This window comes from Ischnura elegans, chromosome 13 (genome assembly GCF_921293095.1).
Source record: "Ischnura elegans chromosome 13, ioIscEleg1.1, whole genome shotgun sequence".
NCBI classification, from domain to species: Eukaryota; Metazoa; Arthropoda; class Insecta; order Odonata; family Coenagrionidae; genus Ischnura; species Ischnura elegans.
The window spans coordinates 1832920-1853942 of record NC_060258.1 but is presented as its reverse complement, the minus strand read 5'-3'; the positions used below and the strand labels follow the sequence as shown (position 1 = coordinate 1853942).

Genomic DNA, 21023 nt, shown 5'->3' with positions numbered 1-21023 from the left:
GAAAAATGTACGGTTGTTGAACAGTTGAAAGAGAACTAACTCCTCAAGGCCGTACTCTTTGGTGGGCAAAGTGGGGGGTGGGAAGTATGTGTGTGTGAATGAGACCTTCGGGGAAATTTATGCCTTAGAGCTAATCTGCAAGGTGTGAGTGTGAGCTGCGCGATTGTTTGGTTTCACAGTGTTTTAGCTTGATTTCCGCGTATTACCCCCTTGTAAGGCTTTTAAGCCTTTGGCGCCGAATGCCACACCTGTGCGGCGACAATTTTTTTCCATGAACAACGAATGCCACACCTGTGCGGCGTTTATTTTCTTAACCTAAGCAACGAATGCCACGCCTGTCCGGTCGAAAAAAGTGACCGTGGTGGAAACAATAGACCCACAGACGCGGTCGCCCCTCGTGATCCGCCTTAGCGCTAGCCCAGTCCCATCTTCGGCCGCTCAGGTCGACACTTTCTTATCCTCTCCATGAGGTCAACTACTGTTATTTGCAGTGGGTTTTCCAAAACTATATTTGTTGCGTACTTTTCATATCTATTTCTATAAATGAATTCATCTTTTTTTGCTGACCACATGGAAGTTTCAAACAAAATTCTAACGTTAATATCAACGGAGTTATAGACCAACTAGTAAATATACTAAATCCGTCTAAATTAACGTTAGAACTTCGTTTAAAATTTCTGCACGCTCAAAAAAGAAACATAATTCATTTTGAATGAAAAAATTCTATGCGAACAACAAATATTTGCATATATTTTGCACTAATATTTTAGCCAGTTGACCGCGGACTCGTCCTAGGAAGGGGCTTTTAATCCTTCGAGGGTCTGGGACAGAGGCCGAGAAAAGGTATCGGCGCCCCACTGAGTTGGGTCCAAAAATGGTTAGGGAGGGAACCACTGCCCACAGTCGATGCAGAAAAGCTTCGTGCAAGGGAGTAAAGAAAACTTTCAAGAGACTCGTATTGAGGACGAATTTCCCTCAAGGAAGGTCCGGCGCGAAAGGGTTAACTTCCCACCCACCTTTGAGAATAAAAACAGTCAATACGATTCCCTCCAATTCCATAAGCCCTCTATAATATACTTACTCTATAGTTCAGAACTCTCTTAATCTTTCGTACTGAATCATTAACTCAATATTTTCATAAAAAATACATAGAAGCACTACATGAACAAACATTGAACAGACAAACTAACATTAATTAATCATACAATTAGAATTGATACCACAGAAAATTATTCTTGAGACTCAGTGCCTTAACTTTTATCAAAAGTGTTGACATGCATGGCTTACATTAAAATTTAAACACTTTTCTACCAATAAAAATAGCAGTTAAAGATAAAGGAATTATTTATTTGATCCTTGAAAATATACTACAGTAAATTTACTAGAACATTTAGAAATTAGGTCACACACCTAATTGAAAATTATTGTATTATTTTAACATTGAGGAAATTCTATAATTTCAAACATGCAGTTGTCATAGTAATAATAATTATTTACCTTGATAATTAATGAACACTAATCAATTACAGTACTAAGACCTAAAAATGTTTTTAAATGAGAAAATGTGCACCTATTGAGAGAGTTTTTTGCAATCAAGGCAAGAATAAGGCTTCTTTCCAATGAACTCGCATGTGTAAGACAAGGTTTCTTTTGGCAGTATAAGACTTTTCACATTAAACGCAGGTATAAGGTGTCTCCTTTGTATGAATCCTCATATGACAGACAAGGTTGCTCCTTACAGAGAAAGACTTTTCACATTCATTGCATGAATGAGGTTTCTCCTTCGTATGAGTCCGAATGTGATGGAAAAGGGTATTCTTATGAGAGAAAGACTTTTCACATTCACTGCAGGAATAAGGTTTTTCCTTTGTATGAATTCTCATGTGACAGACAAGGTTGCTCCTTACAGAGAAAGATTTTTCACGTTCGTTACATGGATAAGGTTTCTCATTCGTATGAGTCCGAATGTGATAGATAAGGTGACTCTTTCGAGAAAAAGACTTTTCACATTCACCGCAGGAATAAGGCTTCTCCTTCGTATGAGTCCGAATGTGATGGACAAGGTCACTCTTTTGAGAAAAAGACTTTTCACATTCACCACAGGTATAAGGTTTCTCCTTCGTATGAGACCGCATATGACGGACAAGGTTACTCTTTTGAGTGAAAGACTTTTCACATTCACCGCAGGAATAAGGTTTCTCCTTCGTATGAGTCCGAATGTGATGGACAAGGTGACTCTTTCGAAGGAAAGACTTTTCACATTCACTGCAGGAATAAGGTGTCTTTTTGTGCGGACCATCAGTACATGATTTCCCATCAACAAAGAAGCTTTTCCTCACTTCCCTCAATTTTTTTTTCTCCCTTGTTTCTCCAAAGTTTTCCTTAAGAAGCCCATTTCCTTTTTGTCTCACCCCTTGTCTTTTACATAGTGGCTTATTTAAACTCTCCGAGGAGGTGGGCTGATAAGAACTATTAGATTCTCCTCTTGAAAAAAGGGTTTTGAGGGCCAAATGTTTTCGGATTTTCAAATTAGCATCAATATCCAAACTGCCAGAACCAAAATGAATCTTGAGGTGCTCGGTGAGATCATGTTTGGCATTGAATACATCTCCACAGTTGATGCAATGATAGGATTTGTCCTTTGATTTGGCACGCTTCCCAGGATTTTTGATCACACTAGTACTTATCTCTATGTTGTCTCGTACGACTGCCTCGGGGCCACTCTTTCCACTGTCAGTGACCCTGAAAACCTTTATGGTGTCTGGATTATCACAACCACTTGTTTCCCCAGGAACAGTCATTGTTGCTCTATCTCCTCTTTCAGACACACGCCTAGATTTCGAATGAAACTGTCCATCATCAGGAATTGAGCACGAAGTTATTTTATCAGCAAGCAGGGTACCACATTTTTCAATGTCTTTATCCATCACCTTCTTTACTTTCCTTGAATTTGATGCTCTTATTTTTGGTTCAAGGAGAGCAAGCAAAGCTGAGGCTCTTTCAGAAGCTGGGATATCTAGAAAAGAATTTCACATTTCAAATAAGTAAATTCAGGCACGTAATCTGTGATTCATTGACCTAATTCAAAATAACCACTAGACAGATTTCAAAGTTGCAACTTCAACCGATCTTTTGGTTAAATGCCGTACACATAACTAATGTTGAAATTAATTTTTTACAGTGGTTTCCAAACATTTCTTCACAAATTGAGTGGCAATGCTGCTCAGAGAAATTAAGTAAGGTATTACATAATAAACTGAAATATATACTCAAGAAAGCACCCCAGGGCACAGTTACATGCAAAATGGCACTAGAGCATCCTAATGAAAAAATATACCTAGCAGTTATAAGTAAAATCACATAAATATTACTCAAACTCTTCATATCCACCGTCAATGAGGGTGAAGACCTGTACTTCATTGTACCACCATTAAAATTTTGGAAGAAACTATAGCCTTGAAATCTTAGCTAACAAGAATAAGTAAGCATGGGCTGGTTGCTTACTGTCATTACTCTGCAGAACCAAAACTTCTGCACACAAGGCATTGAAATTGAGTTTTGCCCTTTTTAGCCAAATTAGTTTTTTTTCCATATTTCACTTCTTCCATGAATATGTGTTTCACCTAATAAAGCACAGTTTCCATGAGCACAACAAAGTGAATTGGATGGGGTATGTATCAAAGCAAAATTTCCCATCATATTAAAACTGAACCAAACCTTTCGTCCTCATTTCATCAAGTGTCATGTTAACTTTGTCTATTTATACCACATAAATGACGTGAAGGTTGGAATCTCATGCTTTGTATTTTTCACAAGTGAGTTTTTGGTAATTATTTTCTATTGACCAATCTAAAAGGCACAATTATTAGGTAAAGTACGGGAAAGTTCCCATAGGAATGCACATGACTCCAAATATTGCTTTCTATCACTGAAACATGAAGAAAATTTTGCTAGAAATTTGCCAACCTATTAAATTATCCAGCAGAACTGTTAACATAAACTAAAGAAAATATAGAAGGATGACAAATTCAGATTCTTTATTCTTCACGAGTAAAGTGTCCAAAACCTGGTCTAAGAATTCAACCAAATTTTGCTGTTATAGTCCATTGCGTGTTGTCCTCGAATCAGTCCCCACATGGGGTCACATGTGCAACAAATATTTCAAACTACAAATCCAGTTAAACATTTGCAGGTGAAATGTATTAATGTATAAGAGCTACTCTGCAAAGGGTGAGCATTAGTATAGTGCATAAGCTGTCCAGTTGTCACCCAGAGGACCCGGTGTCAAGCCACGCATAAAAATAAAATTTCAGTGAAATTTATGGAAATATTGACCAATAACATGCTTCTGTAAATAGAAAGTAGAATGACAGTACGACAAAATTTCATGCCAGGATTGCAAAATTTGATTGAATTCTGAGGCCCAGTTTTCGAGCATTTGCCTAGTCAGAATTATTTATTTTAAGTCTTTTCAGTGAAGAGTTATTTTCAAGAACTTAAGAGCACTTACCCAATGCCTCCGTCATAGACTCCATGGTCATTGTCTGTTTCTGAATCAGCTCTCCATTCTCCGTAGAAGAAGGCTGAAAGTAAGCATCAAAATATGAATGGACAGGGAATTGGATCTACGTTAGCAGGTGACTAAATACAACTAATTCTTTAACCTTATACACTCACATACTAGCTTATATTTTCCATGTGACCAAGAAGTAAATCAATAATATTTATGATTAAATATGAATTCTCTATGGATGACAGCAAATGTAAATAAATCTCATTTTCCATCCTTTCAAAACGATAAAAAAATCATAAACAGCAGTGGATACGTAATCGAATTGAGTCTGTGGTCTACACCCATTACATTCCATTGTATCTTAATAGATATCATTGTATCACTTACCTACTAAAAATTGTATTTATTTATTTAAAAATGTATTTAACCTGTGAATTGAGCATTGTCAGAAATTGCATTGGCTGTCATGATATCCCTTGTCACTAACAACACACATTGTCTACATATCGATACCATTTTATGCTTTTTCTAATAAGGACATATAATAGAGAACCAAAATTTTTCAAGATTATCCATACCAATTTCGGCTATGATGGGGGACAAAGGTGACCCCATAGCTACACTATCTAATTGTTTGCAATGCCTGCCAATGAAGAAAAAACTTTTGATTTGTACACAATTTCAGGATTTCACAAAGTTCACTTATTGCTGGATATGGTGTATCTGACTTGATGAGGGTCATTTCCGCTAAATGCTCTAGTAGGTTTGCAAGTTCATCGCCACAATAAATCACTATAAAGAAATAGCCGAGTTTTTATTTCTTCAACTCCCACAATAAAGGATTTCCACCAAGTTTCAGCAAGCACTATCAATTTTATTAATATTACACTTGATTTAATTCAATACCATTATCATATATGATTTATAGGTAAAAAGATTTTACGTAGTAAAACATAAGTCAAATGCAATGCATGCATGCAACCACAAAAAGAAACAATCAACTTGTCTTGTGACATGAATGCACCTCCAAGAACTCACTTAGGCTGAAGTAACTTAAACCACACAAACGGACGTAATACGGGATAACAGTTTTACTTATCCACTCTCAGTCAAGGATGGGTATGACCTCCTTGTCTGGCTCCTGTCAGAGTTGCTGCATCTTCTTTCACCGTGGGCTGAGAGAATATTAAATTATGGGCATCGTGGGTTGACTTTATTCCTCTTGGCCCAGGAAATCTACCTTTGTATTCCCCTGTTTCCTATTCTTCACCACTATCCACTTCTCGGTCTAATCTACACGATTCTCCTCTCTCTCTACCTCACCTCCACGTGACTGGCAAGATGCATTCAGCTCTCCAGTATAGCATTCGGCCACAATACGAATCCGGTGTAAATGTGTCTTCTCCAGCTGATATTTGTCTGGGTTTTACAACCTAGAGAGGGTTATTATTCTGGGGTAGGAGAAGGTGGGGGAAACCCTGGAAGAAGCGGGTTTTCTTATAATCCTCATTATGGGCAGGGGGTGTTGCTGAAACATTTTCTCATTTCGTAGAGGAAAGGGGTGCTGATTACGTCACTCTCCATTCGCTGCTCACAGGTGTTGTTTGGAGGGAGGGGATGGGGAAAGTGAGGACCTTTCACTGGTCACGCACACAACATGGAAATAACCACAAAACCAGGAAAGCAGGGAATCGTGGGGGAAGGGGGAAACACTTTACACTCCATTCAGGCTTCAGTGCACACACACAAACACATACTCACACATGATATTGCAATCAGCTCTCCTTCCTTGTGCACACCAATTAAAGTTACCCATGAAACATGCCAAGCAGCATTGGTTAAAATACGTTTGGCCATTTTTGAAAATAATGATTTTCAATGGTTTCAATATCTGGACTCAAGAAGCCCATATTTACAGCATTTAAAATTCAGGATTTATCCCAATGATCACTTTCATCCATTCATTTAATTGAATTTTAATTTCGTGCATACCTCAGTGGTATCAGTCTCCATGGGAGATTCTTTCTTGGCCAAAACCAGCAAAGACTCTATCACAATGGCTCCTGTGCCTTCGGCATCCCCCTCTTCACCTTGGGAAGATGTTGAGGCCTGTGCCTGCATATGAGTCCACAATCAGCATCATTAAAGACAAAGATACAGAAATGTAGAAGTAACTTTGTGAGTTCACCAAAATATGATGATTCTATTTATTGCATTGATATATATCTACAAAGCACCCTAAAATATTCACTTTTGTAATATTCACATGTTAAAAGCTTGTGTGTGACATTTATATGCACTACTTTGTACAATAATCTATCATAGTGCTAGAAAAAGAAAAAACACTCATCTTATCAAGAAAATGTAGGATTAATATCAAGTAACAAATCGCTACTAATTTGTGAACAAATATTTGTCTTATGTTTGAATGTGTGACTGAGACTTAGGTTTAATTTGAATTGCTTCAAGATTTTGTGCCACTGTGTCTTTACTTTAACTTACCTTCTACACATGCAAAAAGTGTTTGTACTCTGTGGATTACATCTGCTAGATGTGTTATTTATCAAAATTCTTATTAGTATTTGAAAATATAGATAAAAGATTCAATTTTCAGTGCACCATATCGTTAGCTCATCCTACTGCAATGCCTGGACTTATTACCAACCTTCAATTCCCAATTGAATTCTGTAGTAAGCTAGGCAATAAATAGCTAAGGAGTATAAAGGAGCAATTCATAGCATGCAAACAATAACAGCAAGTTTTCCTCATTCCACTGCCTATTATTATTATTACAATCACCACTGTCATCGCTGTCACCGCTAACATCGCTATCATTACTATCATTATAATTATCATTATTACCTGACAAGAGCCTTGGGGCACAAGTTCATTTGTGGCCCCATCAGTGTGCACATCTTGTCCTTCATCATCACTGATCTGATCAGCTTTTATAGAAGGGGACCCACATGTTCCTATGCCACTCTGACAGAAAGAGAATTAACACTTCATTTATATGGATTTTAACCAATTAGTACCAGAACTAAAAGATCACAACCAAAACATGAATTACAGATACATGCATAAATCAAAAATTCCCTGAAAAGCTATTCTGACCTCACAGAAGAAGGAGGGATTAATTTACTGACTAACAAAATATGACCCATTAAGTTACCTTGCCATTTCAATTAGCCATAGGAAAACCTTCCTTATAAGGACGAACAAATTTATCAGCAATATTTTGAGACGTGATGGTCTCATGACAACATTCATCAACAACCAAGAATCTAAGCAGAAAGAGTACAGAAATGTTGATTTCACCTGTTAAAGAAAGTCTCATCTTCCATCTAAACCCTTGTCAAACATGACATTTAGGCAGTTAAATAAATACTGAAGCTGCTCATGAAATCACATGCTGAGAAATTTTATAAAGAAACAGAGAAGTTCCATTTTCAGTCAACAAATAAAATTATAAGTTAACATAGTTACCATTTACCAAGTGTAAAAAGATGTAAGGAAACATGGGAAAAACCTAAGGACCTTTTTGGAAAAAACCCACTGCAGGAAAACGCCCACACAAGAAGGGGGGTGAGATAAAACTGTGAAAACCTACTAATTAGGAGCTAATGTAAACCTAGGTATCAATAAATGCAAGAAATTACAAGGAAATATCACAGCGTACCTGGAACGAAAAAGAAAATTAGATGAAGCCAGAGGAGATAAGTGTTGAATCTTTCCTACTGTTTCCATGATGTTACCTGTCTAATTGCTGTTCTCAAAGAAGTTTTACGTGTAGCTCCTTTTTGAAGCACCCAGTGAAGATGATTTACGTAGCGGTTAGTCAATGTTAAATCTGATGCTTTCCCAGAGAATATATTCAAAGAAGGCAGTTCGGGCTTCCAGCCGGGTGGTCTCCCTCCATTCTGCCGATGTTTCAAAACATGAGTCCGACCCATCCTATTCGCCCTGAGAATGGAATCCAACCCGTGTTCCAAAACGTCAGCAGGATGGAGGGAGTCCACTCGGCTGGAAGCCCAAATAGCCTTTTTTTGGGTGAGTCAATGCTGTTCCATTTGCGACTTGCAGTAACAATGAATGATTTATTGAATCTGACTGTCCGGTGGTGAGGTATCTAACGATTTGATTGCTGGATCCTTCTTCCTCATACAATGGTCCTCAAAAATGGTTAGAACATTAATATCGCAAGCTTGGTTTCGCTAATAGTAGGACCCACCCGCCTTTGTGACGGTGCGGGATTCCTCGTCCCTTCCCTTCCTTCCCTATCCCCTCCCTGGAGGCGTCGTTGGGCTCCTATCGCGGCGGCGCCTATATGATTATAAATTACTCATTGCAATGACAGTCACCCTATTTGAACCAAAACGACCCTCAAATGGTAGTTATTGTGGGAATTACAGTTTGGGGTCGAGTAATCCAATATTAAGGTTAACTCAAGCCCAAATAAAATAAAACATTTAAGTATTTACTTTGTAATAAAATTTATGTTTAGGTATAAAATAATTTTAAACCATAATTAAGTATATAAAAGGATTATTTCAAAGACAGAAATACTGCAAAACCAAGAATCAAATGAGGACGTAACGTGGGGAGAAGAAAGGGGAGTGGGATGATATGTTTGGAGGTTCATGGTCTTGTACCATGGGCTGGGGAAGTGGGGGAGGGAAAGAAAGAGGGGGAAGGGGATGGTCCTGTTGTGGGATGGCTCTTTGCTGATGGCTTGCTGACGTGCACGGAAGAACGAGTGCTTATTACACAGATTAAAAATTCAGCAAAAAATATAATGCAATAAAAAAGGAAAAATACACAAATGCATGAAATTATTTCCCATTTATCTTTACTTTAGGCACAATACTGGCCAGTGAAAAGAAACCCAAATCAATCCAATATACCCTAAACAAATAACATCTATGTAGAATATAATTAAAAGATGAAACAAGAATCTTCACTCCTTGTTATTCTCTGGCATGAATACAAAAACAAATGAAGTGACCACACCAACATTTATCCTAAACACTATCCAATAATACCCCCTGTCCTAAATACTCAATAATACACCTCTTTACGAGGAAAACAGAAGGGCCAATATAATATAAAAATGCAAGGGAAAAATATTGTAGGACAATGGGTCTTCTTCACAGTTAGTTCTTCTATTCTTGATCGAGGGATAAGGGAAAATCTTCAAGAATCTTTTTACCTGGGGGGGCTAATACGGGATAACAGTTCTACTTATTGACTCTTGGTCATGGATGGGTATGACCTCCTTGGCTGTCTCATATTGTGGTCCCTGCATCTTCATTCGACGAGGGCTGAGAGAATATTTAATTATGGGCATCGAGTATTGACTTTATTCCTCTTGACGCAAGAAATCTACCCTTCTGTTCTCCTGTTTCCTCTTCTTCACCACTCTTCACTTATCCGTCTATCTTCCATGATTCTCTTCTCTCTCTACCTAACTCCACGTGACAGACAAGACGCCTTCAGCTGTACAGCGTAGGCTTCGGCCGCAATACGAATCCGGAGTAAATGCGTCTTCTGAAGCTGATATGTGTCCAGGTTTTACAACATAGACAGGGTTAGTTTTCTGGGTTTGGAGCAAATGGGGAAAACATGGGTAGAAATGGGTTTTCTTAGAATCCTCACCATGGGGAGGAAGGTTTGATGAAACATCTTCTCATTTTGTAGAAGGAAGAGGTGCTGATTTCGTCACTCTCCATTTGCTGCTCACAGGTGTTGTTTGGAGGGAGGGAGTGGATGGGGAAAATGAGGACCTTTCACAGGTCATGCACATAATACAGAAAAAAACCAAAATTGGGAAAGAATGGATTCAAGAGGGAAGGGAAAAACACTTTACACTCCATTGAGGGTCAATTACACACACTCACACGATATTTCATCAGATCTCCTTCCCTTGTGCACACCAATTTTAAGTTACCCATAAACCATGCCAAGTGCCATCAGTTATAATACGTTGTGCCCATTTTGAAAAAAATAATAACAGTTTCAAAATCTGGGCTCAAATAGCCCTGTTTACAGAATTTAATATTCAGGATTTCTCCCAAACATAACTTTCATCCAATATTTTAATTTAATTTGAATTTCATGCATACCTCAGTGGCATCAGTCTCCTTGGGTGATTCTTTCTTAGTCAAAACCAGCATAGAGTCCAGATCTATTCCAATGGCTCCTGTCTCTTCAGCATCCACCTCTTCACATTGGGAAGATGTTGAGGCCTGTGCCTGCATATGAGTATACAATCAGCATCATTAAAGACAGAGATACAGAAATGTAGAAATAGCTTAGAAAAATTAGTTTTTAAGAGAATAATCTCAATATTTTTAAGAAATTTTAAGGTTTACCAATGCATGTTACTCAACAGTGTATGCAACCAGCTCACACTTGTTGATCTACCTAAAAAGGGACGTATATTAAGAAAAAAACTCAGTTTGAGAGAAAATGAAGAAAAAATCTAATATTTGGGCGAAAAACTTGGTAATCAAGTCTCCTGGTAGCAACATACGCAGAAGCTCCGCAGAAAAATGAGGTCTACTTGTTTCTTGATTCTATCAGAAAAACTGTAGATATTGATGTATTATTGTCAACTTGTTATGGTGATTTTTACTTGCATGAGATGATTAGTATCCTCTTCTGGGGCCCTAGACCCAGTTATAAAATTATTTTCAAAATTCAAAAGAGGATACTGCAGCTCTTAGGTAAAATGCCTTCTTACACACCATGTCACCCTCTTGTTCAAAAATTGAGTATATAACCTCACCCCTGGGTGTTCATGTATGCTACAATTGCTTGTGCAAAACATTATATATTTATAATGACGCAACTAATGACAATTACCATTGTTATTAAACTAGGAATGCTGCAAGCCTCCAAAAACATTTATAAGAACAGAATCCTGAATTATGCCCCTTGGCACATGGCCCTATTGTTATTATATAAGTGTTCACAGAAGTTAGTAAAGACTATGTCCCTCTTCAAGCTCAAGATTCAAGAGTTTTCTTTGAAAAACTGTCTTACTGTGGACGAATTTCTTCATAAATATAATTATTTCTTTCTTAATTTGTACTATTTATGTATTTTACTCATTCCTTGACATATGCTATATTTTTACAAACGAATCACTAAAACAATGAAAATATTGTTATTATTACCTGTTCAGAGGCTTGGGGCACGAGTTTGTTTGTGGTCCCATCAGTGCTTTCATTGTGCGCATCTCGTCCTTCATCATCTCGTCCTTCATCATCACTGCTCTGATCTGCTTTTGCAAACCGGGACCCTGTTTTTATGCCACTCTGAAAGAAAGACAATAAACACTTACTTGTTGAGTGTTTAAACCAATTTGTACCAGAAATAAAAAGATCACAACAAAAACATGAATTACAGGTGCATGCATAAAGAATAATTCCCTGAAAAGCTATTCTGACCTCAGAGAAGAAGGAAGGATAAATTTATGGACTAATAAAATATCCCCATTTAGTTACTTTGCCATTTCAATTAGCCATAGGAAAACCTTCCTAAGATGGAAGAACAAATGTATCACAAATATTTTGAGACATGATGGTCTCACGACATCCTTCATCGACAACCAAGAATCTTTGCCTACACATGCAGAAAGAGCACAGAAATGTTTATTTCATCTGTTAAAGAAAGTCCCATCTTCCATCTAAACCCTCGTCAAACATGAAATTTAGGCAGTTTAATAAATACTGAAGTTGCTCATGAAATCACATGCAGAGAAATTATATAAAGGGACATAGATGTTCCATTTTCAGTCAACAAATAAAATTATAAGTTAACATAGTTACCATTTACCAAGTTTAAAAAGATGTAAGGAGACATGGGAAAAACCTAAGGTCCTTTCTAGAAAAAACCCACTGCAGGAAAACGATCACACAAGAAGGGGGGTGAGAAAAAACTGTGAAAACCTACTAATAAAGAGCTAATGTAAACCTGAGTATCAATAAATACAAGAAATTACAAGGGAATATCACTGAGAACCTGGAACAAAAAAGAAAATCAGATGAAGCCAGAGGAGATAAGTGTTGAATCTTTCGTACTGTTTCCATGATGTTACCTGTCTTGTTGTTGTTCTCAAAGAAGTTTTACGTGTAGCCCCTTTTTGAAGCATGCAGTGAAGATGATTTACGTAGCGGTAAGTCAATGTTAAATATGATGCTTTCTCAAAATATATATATTCGAAAAAGGCTATTCGGGCTTTCAGCCGGGTGGTCTCCCTCCATTCTGCTGATGTTTCAAAACACGAGTCCAACTCCATCGTCATCCTATTAGCCCTGAGGATGGAACCCGACCCGTGTTCCAAAACGTCAGCAGGATGGAGGGAGTCTACTTGGCTGGAAGCCCAAATAGCCTCTTTTTGGGTGAGTCAATGTCATTCTATTTGCGACATGCAGAAAAAATTAGAGATTTATCAAATCTGACCGTCGGCTGGCAAGGTATAACTAGTTTTTCATTTCCCCCAGCATTTGAGTAGTGTACCCCACTAATTGTAAGAATATAAATACAATAAGCTCCATCAAAATAAGCTCAAGGAAAAAATTTATATCTCTCAACAACCAACCTGATTTGCCAACATCCAATACCCTTTTCAAACATGGTAAAGAAGAAATCCTGAGTCCCCATATAATTTCCTCTATACAGTTCTTACCACATCCAAATCTTCTCTAGTAAGAATACGCCTTATATAAATTATTTTTAGGGAAAAGTTCTGTTTGGTAGATATGGCTAGAAACTGCATCATCACCTGATTTATGCAACCAACTGCAACCAGCACAATAACATTTTTTCATTCACCATAACTGACTTTGGTCATTTTGAACTTTTTCACCAGGGAAACATGATTCAAATCATTGGGGGTATTTAGTCGTACAGTATTCAGTGATCAGTTGCTCATGACATCACGATCACTAAGTGTGTGAGTACCAAATGCTACATTAGGTAAAACGAATTCCACTTATTTTCCTTCCATATGGAGCAAATTTCTCTATGGGAGCAAAGTGTGGGCGTTGACAACAGCAAAGAAGTCAACAGTGGAAGCATTGGAAATGTGGCTCTACCGATAAATGATGAATATAAAATGGATCGACCGTGTATGTAACGAGGAAGTGCTACGAAGAGTGGGAGAAAAGGTCTTCTAAAAAACCCTTAGCAGAAGATGGAACTACTTAGTTGGCCACATTATGAGACACGATGGCCTGATGACATCAAGAGTAGAAGGACTGGTGGAAGGGAAGAGGGGTAAGGAATGGCCTTGAATGAGTTTCATAGGGCAGGTCATTAAGGATGTATAATAGATGGAATATGTCACCTAATAATGTCTAGCAGATCTAGGAGATCTGCATCAAACCAATGTTAGGATTGTTGACTAGTGATGATGATTCTTCCTTCTGCTTTGTGGTGATCAGAAGTGAGCAAGGTACACATATCTGTGCTCAATAAAGTGGGAAGTGCCCTGACGTCAGAGCCCTCACTGATTCAGTGAGCAATGGTGAGCAATCACCACGGCTGTATGCCCCCAATCTGTTCAGTACCATGAAAGATATTTTTCAAGAACGACACATAGGGTTCCCCCTCTTACTTAAATATAAAATTAACAGTTTTTTGGCATCAACGATCTAAATGTTGTCTAATTCATGGTGTGATTATAAGCCATTTGAGGCAGAAATATTGATTAAGTAACAATCACAAGCCTCAAATAAACTAAAAATTTAACTAACGCAACAGACACTGCAGATGCAAATGCAGCAATGAAAGTGCTATCTCTCATAAGATTACCTATCATTAGCTAAATTAAATGCTGTCTTAAAGTTGTAAGTTGGAAAATGGAGGAAGCAGGGAAGTTAAGAAGTGTCTGAAATTTCACCAGGGTTAATGAACACTTTCGTTACTGGTCTTCCAGATTTGGTGCAGGCGTATGGCCAATGTGTCGTCATGGCACATGGACCAATATTTGTGCTTTGAATGTACGTGTGCAGACAAATGCATTACTGACCTTGAAATATAATCAACATATCAATTTTTCTTTTGATCTGTCAATGTCCTAGATCTACAATCAAGTGTGAGAGATTTTTCATGTTTTATGACAGAATTCACAGCTTATTCACAGTTTTCAAGGTTGAGTGGGAGCCTAGGACATATCCTAGTATAGGAATATGATTCCCTTAATCTCCCATGAAAAAGAAATCAGAATCAGAGTGGAAATGTTAGAAAGGCTTCAAAATTTACAGCTGCAGAAAAGTTGAGAGTGGAAGCTTTGGAATGTGTTGCTCCAGAAGAACGTTGACCATAAAGAAATTGATGAAGTAACAAGGAAGTATGAAGGAGAAAGGGAGAAAAGAAGTCTTCTGAAAACCTTAACATAATGAGATATGATGGCCTCAAGGACAATCGACAGACAAAGAAAAGGAGGGGTGGACAGGAATAAGGGCAAGGAATGGCTCTGCATGTTTCTCACGGGTCGAGTTATTAATGATTTAAAAAAAGACCATATGCATGAAAAGATAAGCAGATGTTAGACCGGAATTGAGGGATGTATGAAAACAATTTTAGTTTTGTTAAATTATGATGGTGATAGAGTAAAAAATAAAGTTCGTTAATAGTATTACCTGATCAAAAGAGTCTTGATGTATCAGTTTGCTTGAGACACCATCAGTGCAATCATTGAGTATATGTCCATCATCGCTAATCAAATCTTCTTTAACAGAAGAGCACTTGTATCTTACCGGATCACTCTATTGGAAAGAGGGACAACGATGGATACCCATTTTAATCAATTGGTATACAAATAAAAAGTGATCATGAACAAAGCTGGAATTACATGGTCTCTGTAGAAAATAAATTATTCCTGATGAATGATTTTGGCTTCTTTGTAGAAAACAGATTAACTTAATGAACCGCTGTGATTCCACCAATAAAGGCCTTATACCTTCCCATGTAATCTAATAATAGACATAGTATGAAGGAGAAACAACTTCATTGGGAAAATCTTGGAAATAAATAGGTTCTTAAGTTGTGAACCTCCCTGATCATTAAAATTAATTTCCAAAAGGGAACAAGGCCAAGAGCACTGACTTCTAAAAAAAATGATAAAAATCTAAGAATAAGCAAAATCTTAAGAGTTCAATAAGAGTGGAAGGGTTTCAAGACTATGAACAACAGCAGCAGAAAATTCAGTCAGAGTAAATAAAAATCAGTTCACATCACTAAAAATTTATACCTTTTGGCAATCAACTTGTATTGCAAACACCCCATTCAAAAATGGCAGAAAAGATTGAATCCCTAGCCCACACTATAAATTCCTCTTCACTTTCATCACAAAATCCAAATCTGCAACATTTTCATTCCTATGAACATCAATCCCTCATAAGGAATGCAAGTTATGTAGTTGAATTTGGCTAGCTGCTACATCATGATGTCACGGTCAATCTGTTTCACTGTACCTAAGTCAAAAGTACTCAGTTTAACTCTCAATTCCTAAAATCCCCCCTTCCACTCCATGGTAAACGGAAGTGAAACTGTGTTTGTGTGATCACATAACAAATGACTACTCAGTGCCGAGATGACAGAGAGCTTACTTGCACAAAGAGCAAAGTTGAGTGGTCAGTTTGGAAAAATACACCAAATCTGTTCATTACATTTTATTTTAATGATTCAAAGATGAAACTTCTTCTGTAGTTGTTCATGACTGTTGTTGGCAAAGGCAAGGCAAAATGGTGTAGGTTCATGCTAAGGGGTGTTGGGAATAATCCATAAAGGAATGGCAATGTGCCATAGGTAAATTAAATTACACTTGGCAAAAGTACACTCACCAGGTCATCAGTGGCCAATGGGTCTGAGGCATCACTTCCAGCTGGATCTGTCGTGTACAGCATGGGATTATTCTCCTCACTGAGGTGATCTTCATTCTCATCTTTTATATGAAACTAGAAGAGGATAATGAGCATCACTCAATAAAAGCAAAATATTAATAACCTCATTTGATAATAAAAACTCCTCTTTTAATTGGTACCACTCCAGATGGGCAAAATACTCGTGAGATTCATGCAGATCAGAGATCAAAGTCTAGAATATAAATGTCCAAATAGGGAGAGGGAGCTAGATGACCAAGAGCACACTGAATGAGAGTTATGGTGACTTACAGTAGGGGCATTGCAGTGGGAACGATAGGTCGAGGTTCCAGTGCACATTGAATTGTGTTCATCTTTTCTTTACCCAGGCTTATAAAGAGGTGTCACAACAATTTATGCTAATTCCGTAGTAGAATTAAAGGAGGAAGATAGCTGGAACAAATACGAGGGCAATCATGAGACACAGTCTAGTTTTAGCCACTACCAATGGCTACTCCGTAGGGTAAGAGGCACTTTTTTCAACAGATTAGAAGTGATGTACAACTTATATTGACTTGCATGAATAAGGATTTGTGTGGTTTTTTGCCTCAAAGATTACAACTGGACCAGTCCAACTACTGAAGGTTGCATAATGGTGAGCGACTTCCCATAAAAATACTTATATTCACGACCGACACACCCTCTTTCTTCATGCAACCAAGAAATTTGTACAACTGAAGGTGGTTCACTTAAGGTTTCACTGAGTATAAGAATAAAACTTACCAACTTGTCATCCCTGGGTAGAAGGCAACCTGGCACAGGAATGTATAATTCAGTGGTTTGGGCTGAGCATGTGGGCTGTGAATTGTTTTCAATCGCATCTTGAATGCAGTCCGTAGTCTCCACACAAGGCCCCAAATTGTCATCAACTGCCCCTCCTCCTTCAAAACTCTGCAGAAAAAGTCACAGTAATAAAAAATTATGCCCTCAAAAACACTAGAAGAGAATAATGGGCATCACTCAATAAAGGCAAAACAATAATTCCCTCAATCGATAATAAAAACTCCTGTGTTATGTGACACCATTGCAGCTGGCCAAAATACTCATGAGATTCTTGCAACTCTCACATTAAACACCAGCATATAAACGCTCAACTAGGGAGGGGAGAGCTACGCCACCAACATCACATGCTTAGAATGAGAGTATTGGCCACTTAAAGTAAGGGCACAACAGTGGGAACAATTCATCGAGGTTCCACTGTACATTGAATTGTCTGCATCATTTCTTCACCTAGGCTCATAAAAAGGATCCACAATATTTTATGTTGGTTCCTCAGTTGAAACAATGCAGGATGATGGCTTGAACAAATAGAGGGCAATCATGTGGCAGGCTTGTTATAGCCACCACTAATGGCTTGAACAGAGATTTGACAAGGGTATCCAAAATTTTACGCTACAGGATAGGAGACATTTCTGTCAACAGATTATCAATGCTGTACAACTGCTATTGACCTGCATGAAAAACATTTGTGAGGTTCCACTTCCTGCCTCATGTGTCACTACTAGAAAGAACAACATCTGAAGGTTGCATTATGCCAGTGACTTCCCACAAAATACTTAAATTTATAACAGACACACCCCCATTCCTCATACAACCGAGAAATTTTTAAAACTGAAGGTGATTAGACGCAGTTTTCACAGTGAATGAGATTAAAACTTACCAAATCATTGTCCCTGGGCAATAAGCAGTCTGGCACAGGAATGTTTACTTCAGTCATTTGGGCTGAGCATGCGAACTCTGAAGTCTTTTCAATGACATCTTGAATGCAGTCCTTAGTCTCCACACAAGGCTCTGACTCCTCATCATCTGCCCCTCCTCCTTCAAAACTCTGCAGAAAAAGTAACAGGGATAAACCTTTATCTCTTTAAAACATACATATTTGGAATACTATAGGCATTACGAAGAAGAATGCTTCACATATTGCCTCTGCTATCATATAAAAATAGCCTGCTCTCTGCATGCCTGTTAATCAAATACTGAAAAGGTACAGTGCAAACTGAAAAAAAAATTACCGGAAGATCCCTGATATTCCAAGTAAACAAAGTGTCTTTTCTAAGTATCTTTGGGACCATAGAAGCTGCCCCTTCACAGCAAAATAGACGACAGAGAATGGAGATTATTCAGATGCATCTTTTTTCCGTTTTTTTTTTATTCATGAGAAATCAAAAGAGAGACTGAAGATTCAATTTTTTGCAGTTAAGAAAATAAATAAGTCAAGTTTCTTATTCTTTCACTCAATTTGCTTCTGCAATTATAATTTTTTTAATAGTATCTGTTAAAAGGCCAAAATCACAACTTATTCTTTTCTCAACAGTACAATCATGGAAAAAACAAGTGGAGCATGTTTTCAATGTATTTGTTATGTGTTCTCTTTTCATTGCATATGTTCTCTTTTCAATGTATATGTTCTCTTACCTCTTGTTAATACTCAAATATAAACTCTGGAAGAGAATACAGGGTACAATATCTATGCAGAAAGAAAACAGACCTCAAAATCATCTTCTCTTCCAAAACTATTTCATGAAACGGTTTTTTAAATTACCCTGTTATTATTATCCTTAAAACATGCTAAACCAATCACACAGCAATTATGTATTATGCTCGAAAAAAAAGTTCTTACTGCCTGTCAATAGATAGCACTGATTGCTGCTCAACTTTGAACTACCAGAATCATCATGACTCAAGCTCAGACATTAGTTAAACAAACTGCTCAACAACCATGATGAATACGTCACGGCATTAGATACTTAGTGTTGAGAGAAGAGCACCATAATATTTTTTAAAATTAACTGAGAGACTGCTATAACAGAAACACTGTTACAGGATTGGTATCATTGCTTCAAAGACAATCATTTCAATGATGACAATGGTCTATGTGAAGAAAGGCCAAAAACCTCCAGAGAAAATCAATTGGAGGCATTGCTCAATGAAGATCAATGCCATACTCGAGAAGAGACTGCTTTGTATTTAAGTTACCCACCAAGCCATTTCCAAGGAATTGCATGCATTGGGAATTTAGTGCCAAGAAAGGAAATATTGTTCCCAATGATTCAACAGTAATTCCACAGCATGAAATGCTCAACCTCACATTACAAAGCCTAGAGCATTAAACATTAAAACCTCACTGAAAACACTCAAATGCAAAGGCTGAACGCACCCAACTAATTCCTCAGACATTGAATCATCTGATTATTATTTGTTGCATTCAATATTACATGGTCTAACAGATCAGCAGTTGCACTCATAAGAATGCATTGAAAAATGGCTTCATTCATGCAAAACCTCACCACTTACCAGTATTCAAGCTCTGCCACAATGATGGGGAAAAACTGCAGCTAGAAATGGACAACATCCTTCCTTTTACACCACACCCATAAGACATTCTAATAGCTACATTTCAATCATATGGTGGGCAGAGCCTTATTATTTAACCACAATTTTAAATTATTAATCATATAAACCATTAAAATACAAAATAAAAACACATCACGAACCAAATCTTTACTTCTATAGTTAGGTGAAACAGTTTATCACCACAGTTACCTGCATGAACTCAAATGTATTCTAAAAAAAATCAGCAAAAAACATTCATTATTCCTTATGCACTAACAATAAGACAATATTTCTGTCAACACACTCCAAACTCATTGTACAAAATTGATTCACAAATTAAAACAGAATCGTATTCCAAATATCACGCAATTAGTATGCAAAATGTTATCAAAACAAATAAAAAAAGTTTCAAAAGAGTAGACCTCAAAATAGATAGTTAGAATTAAGCTACTCTGAGCATTAATTTAGAGCCCTTATTTATGCCAATAACCCCCAAAAAAATTAAGAACGCAATAACCTGGCCAGGCATGCATACCACAAAAAGAATTGTCACAGGTTTTCCCTGCGTGTAGAATCGTTAGAATTTACATGGGAATTCCACTGGGTTAGGTTCTCCAACTCTATCTTACAATCAGCTGAAGTTTCGATGTACGAGTTGTCCATCGTCAACAGGGCACCTGGACAACTTGTCAAAATAGAAATTTCGGCCATGATGGAGTAGGAGAATTTGGCCTGGTGTAACTCCTGACTAAGCTTTTGCATGCCATATCCTTTGCAAAGATTTTGAAGACTGTTATGAAGGATAAATATCTCAGTACCTAAAAAAATGTATCCCCTAACACAGGTAACCTTTGACCTCATGCTAAGGTCATATTTAAACTTGCTAACAACAAAATTTGTAGAAAACTTTCAAATTTTATAATGTACTTTAGAAATAAAATAGTTTATCTAAAAGATTACATAAAATACTCTTTTTATATGTAAAAATGTAAATAATTTTTAAAGGGCACTAACAGAAATGGTTCTATCCAAATATGCTGTGATTTAAATAATCAAAGTTGATGCAAATATAAAAATTATATTCCAATATTGGAAAATAGTTAATAAAATAAAAATAAACTTAACAAATACAGAAAAGATATACCAAATCAAAATTCCTAATTTGCTTTCTTATTTTACATTTTTGATGAAAATGTTTCCTGAGTTAATTTCTCTGCACTTAAATTAATTTCTAATACTTAGCCAAT

The 21023-nt window shown here is 37.2% G+C and overlaps 1 protein-coding gene across 1 annotated transcript; it reads right to left on the bottom strand.

The window, feature by feature from the left end:
- Window positions 1-1397: 1397 nt before the first annotated feature.
- LOC124170374 (zinc finger protein 35-like) lies at window positions 1398-20487 on the bottom strand. Its single transcript, XM_046549096.1, has 8 exons — window positions 20365-20487; window positions 16366-16479; window positions 15163-15288; window positions 7376-7495; window positions 6506-6628; window positions 4511-4583; window positions 1849-3016; window positions 1398-1410 (listed from the first exon to the last, which is right to left on the bottom strand). The coding sequence occupies exons 1-8, from the start codon at window positions 20485-20487 to the stop codon at window positions 1398-1400; spliced, it is 1860 nt and encodes a 619-aa protein (XP_046405052.1).
- Between the last annotated feature and the right edge of the window lie 536 nt (window positions 20488-21023).

What these genes read in the sequence shown, in the direction of transcription:
- LOC124170374 (XM_046549096.1), bottom strand. Translation starts at nt 20,487, where the DNA reads ATGGCCGAAATTTCTATTTTGACAAGTTGTCCAGGTGCCCTGTTGACG. An exon ending in TAACCCAGTGGAATTCCCAT is followed by an intron (nt 16,480 to 20,364) that starts GTAAATTCTAAC and finishes ATCCTCTTCTAG; the next exon opens with TTTCATATAAAAGATGAGAA. An exon ending in GTCTATGACGGAGGCATTGG is followed by an intron (nt 3,017 to 4,510) that starts GTAAGTGCTCTT and finishes ATTCTTTTCTAG; the next exon opens with ATATCCCAGCTTCTGAAAGA.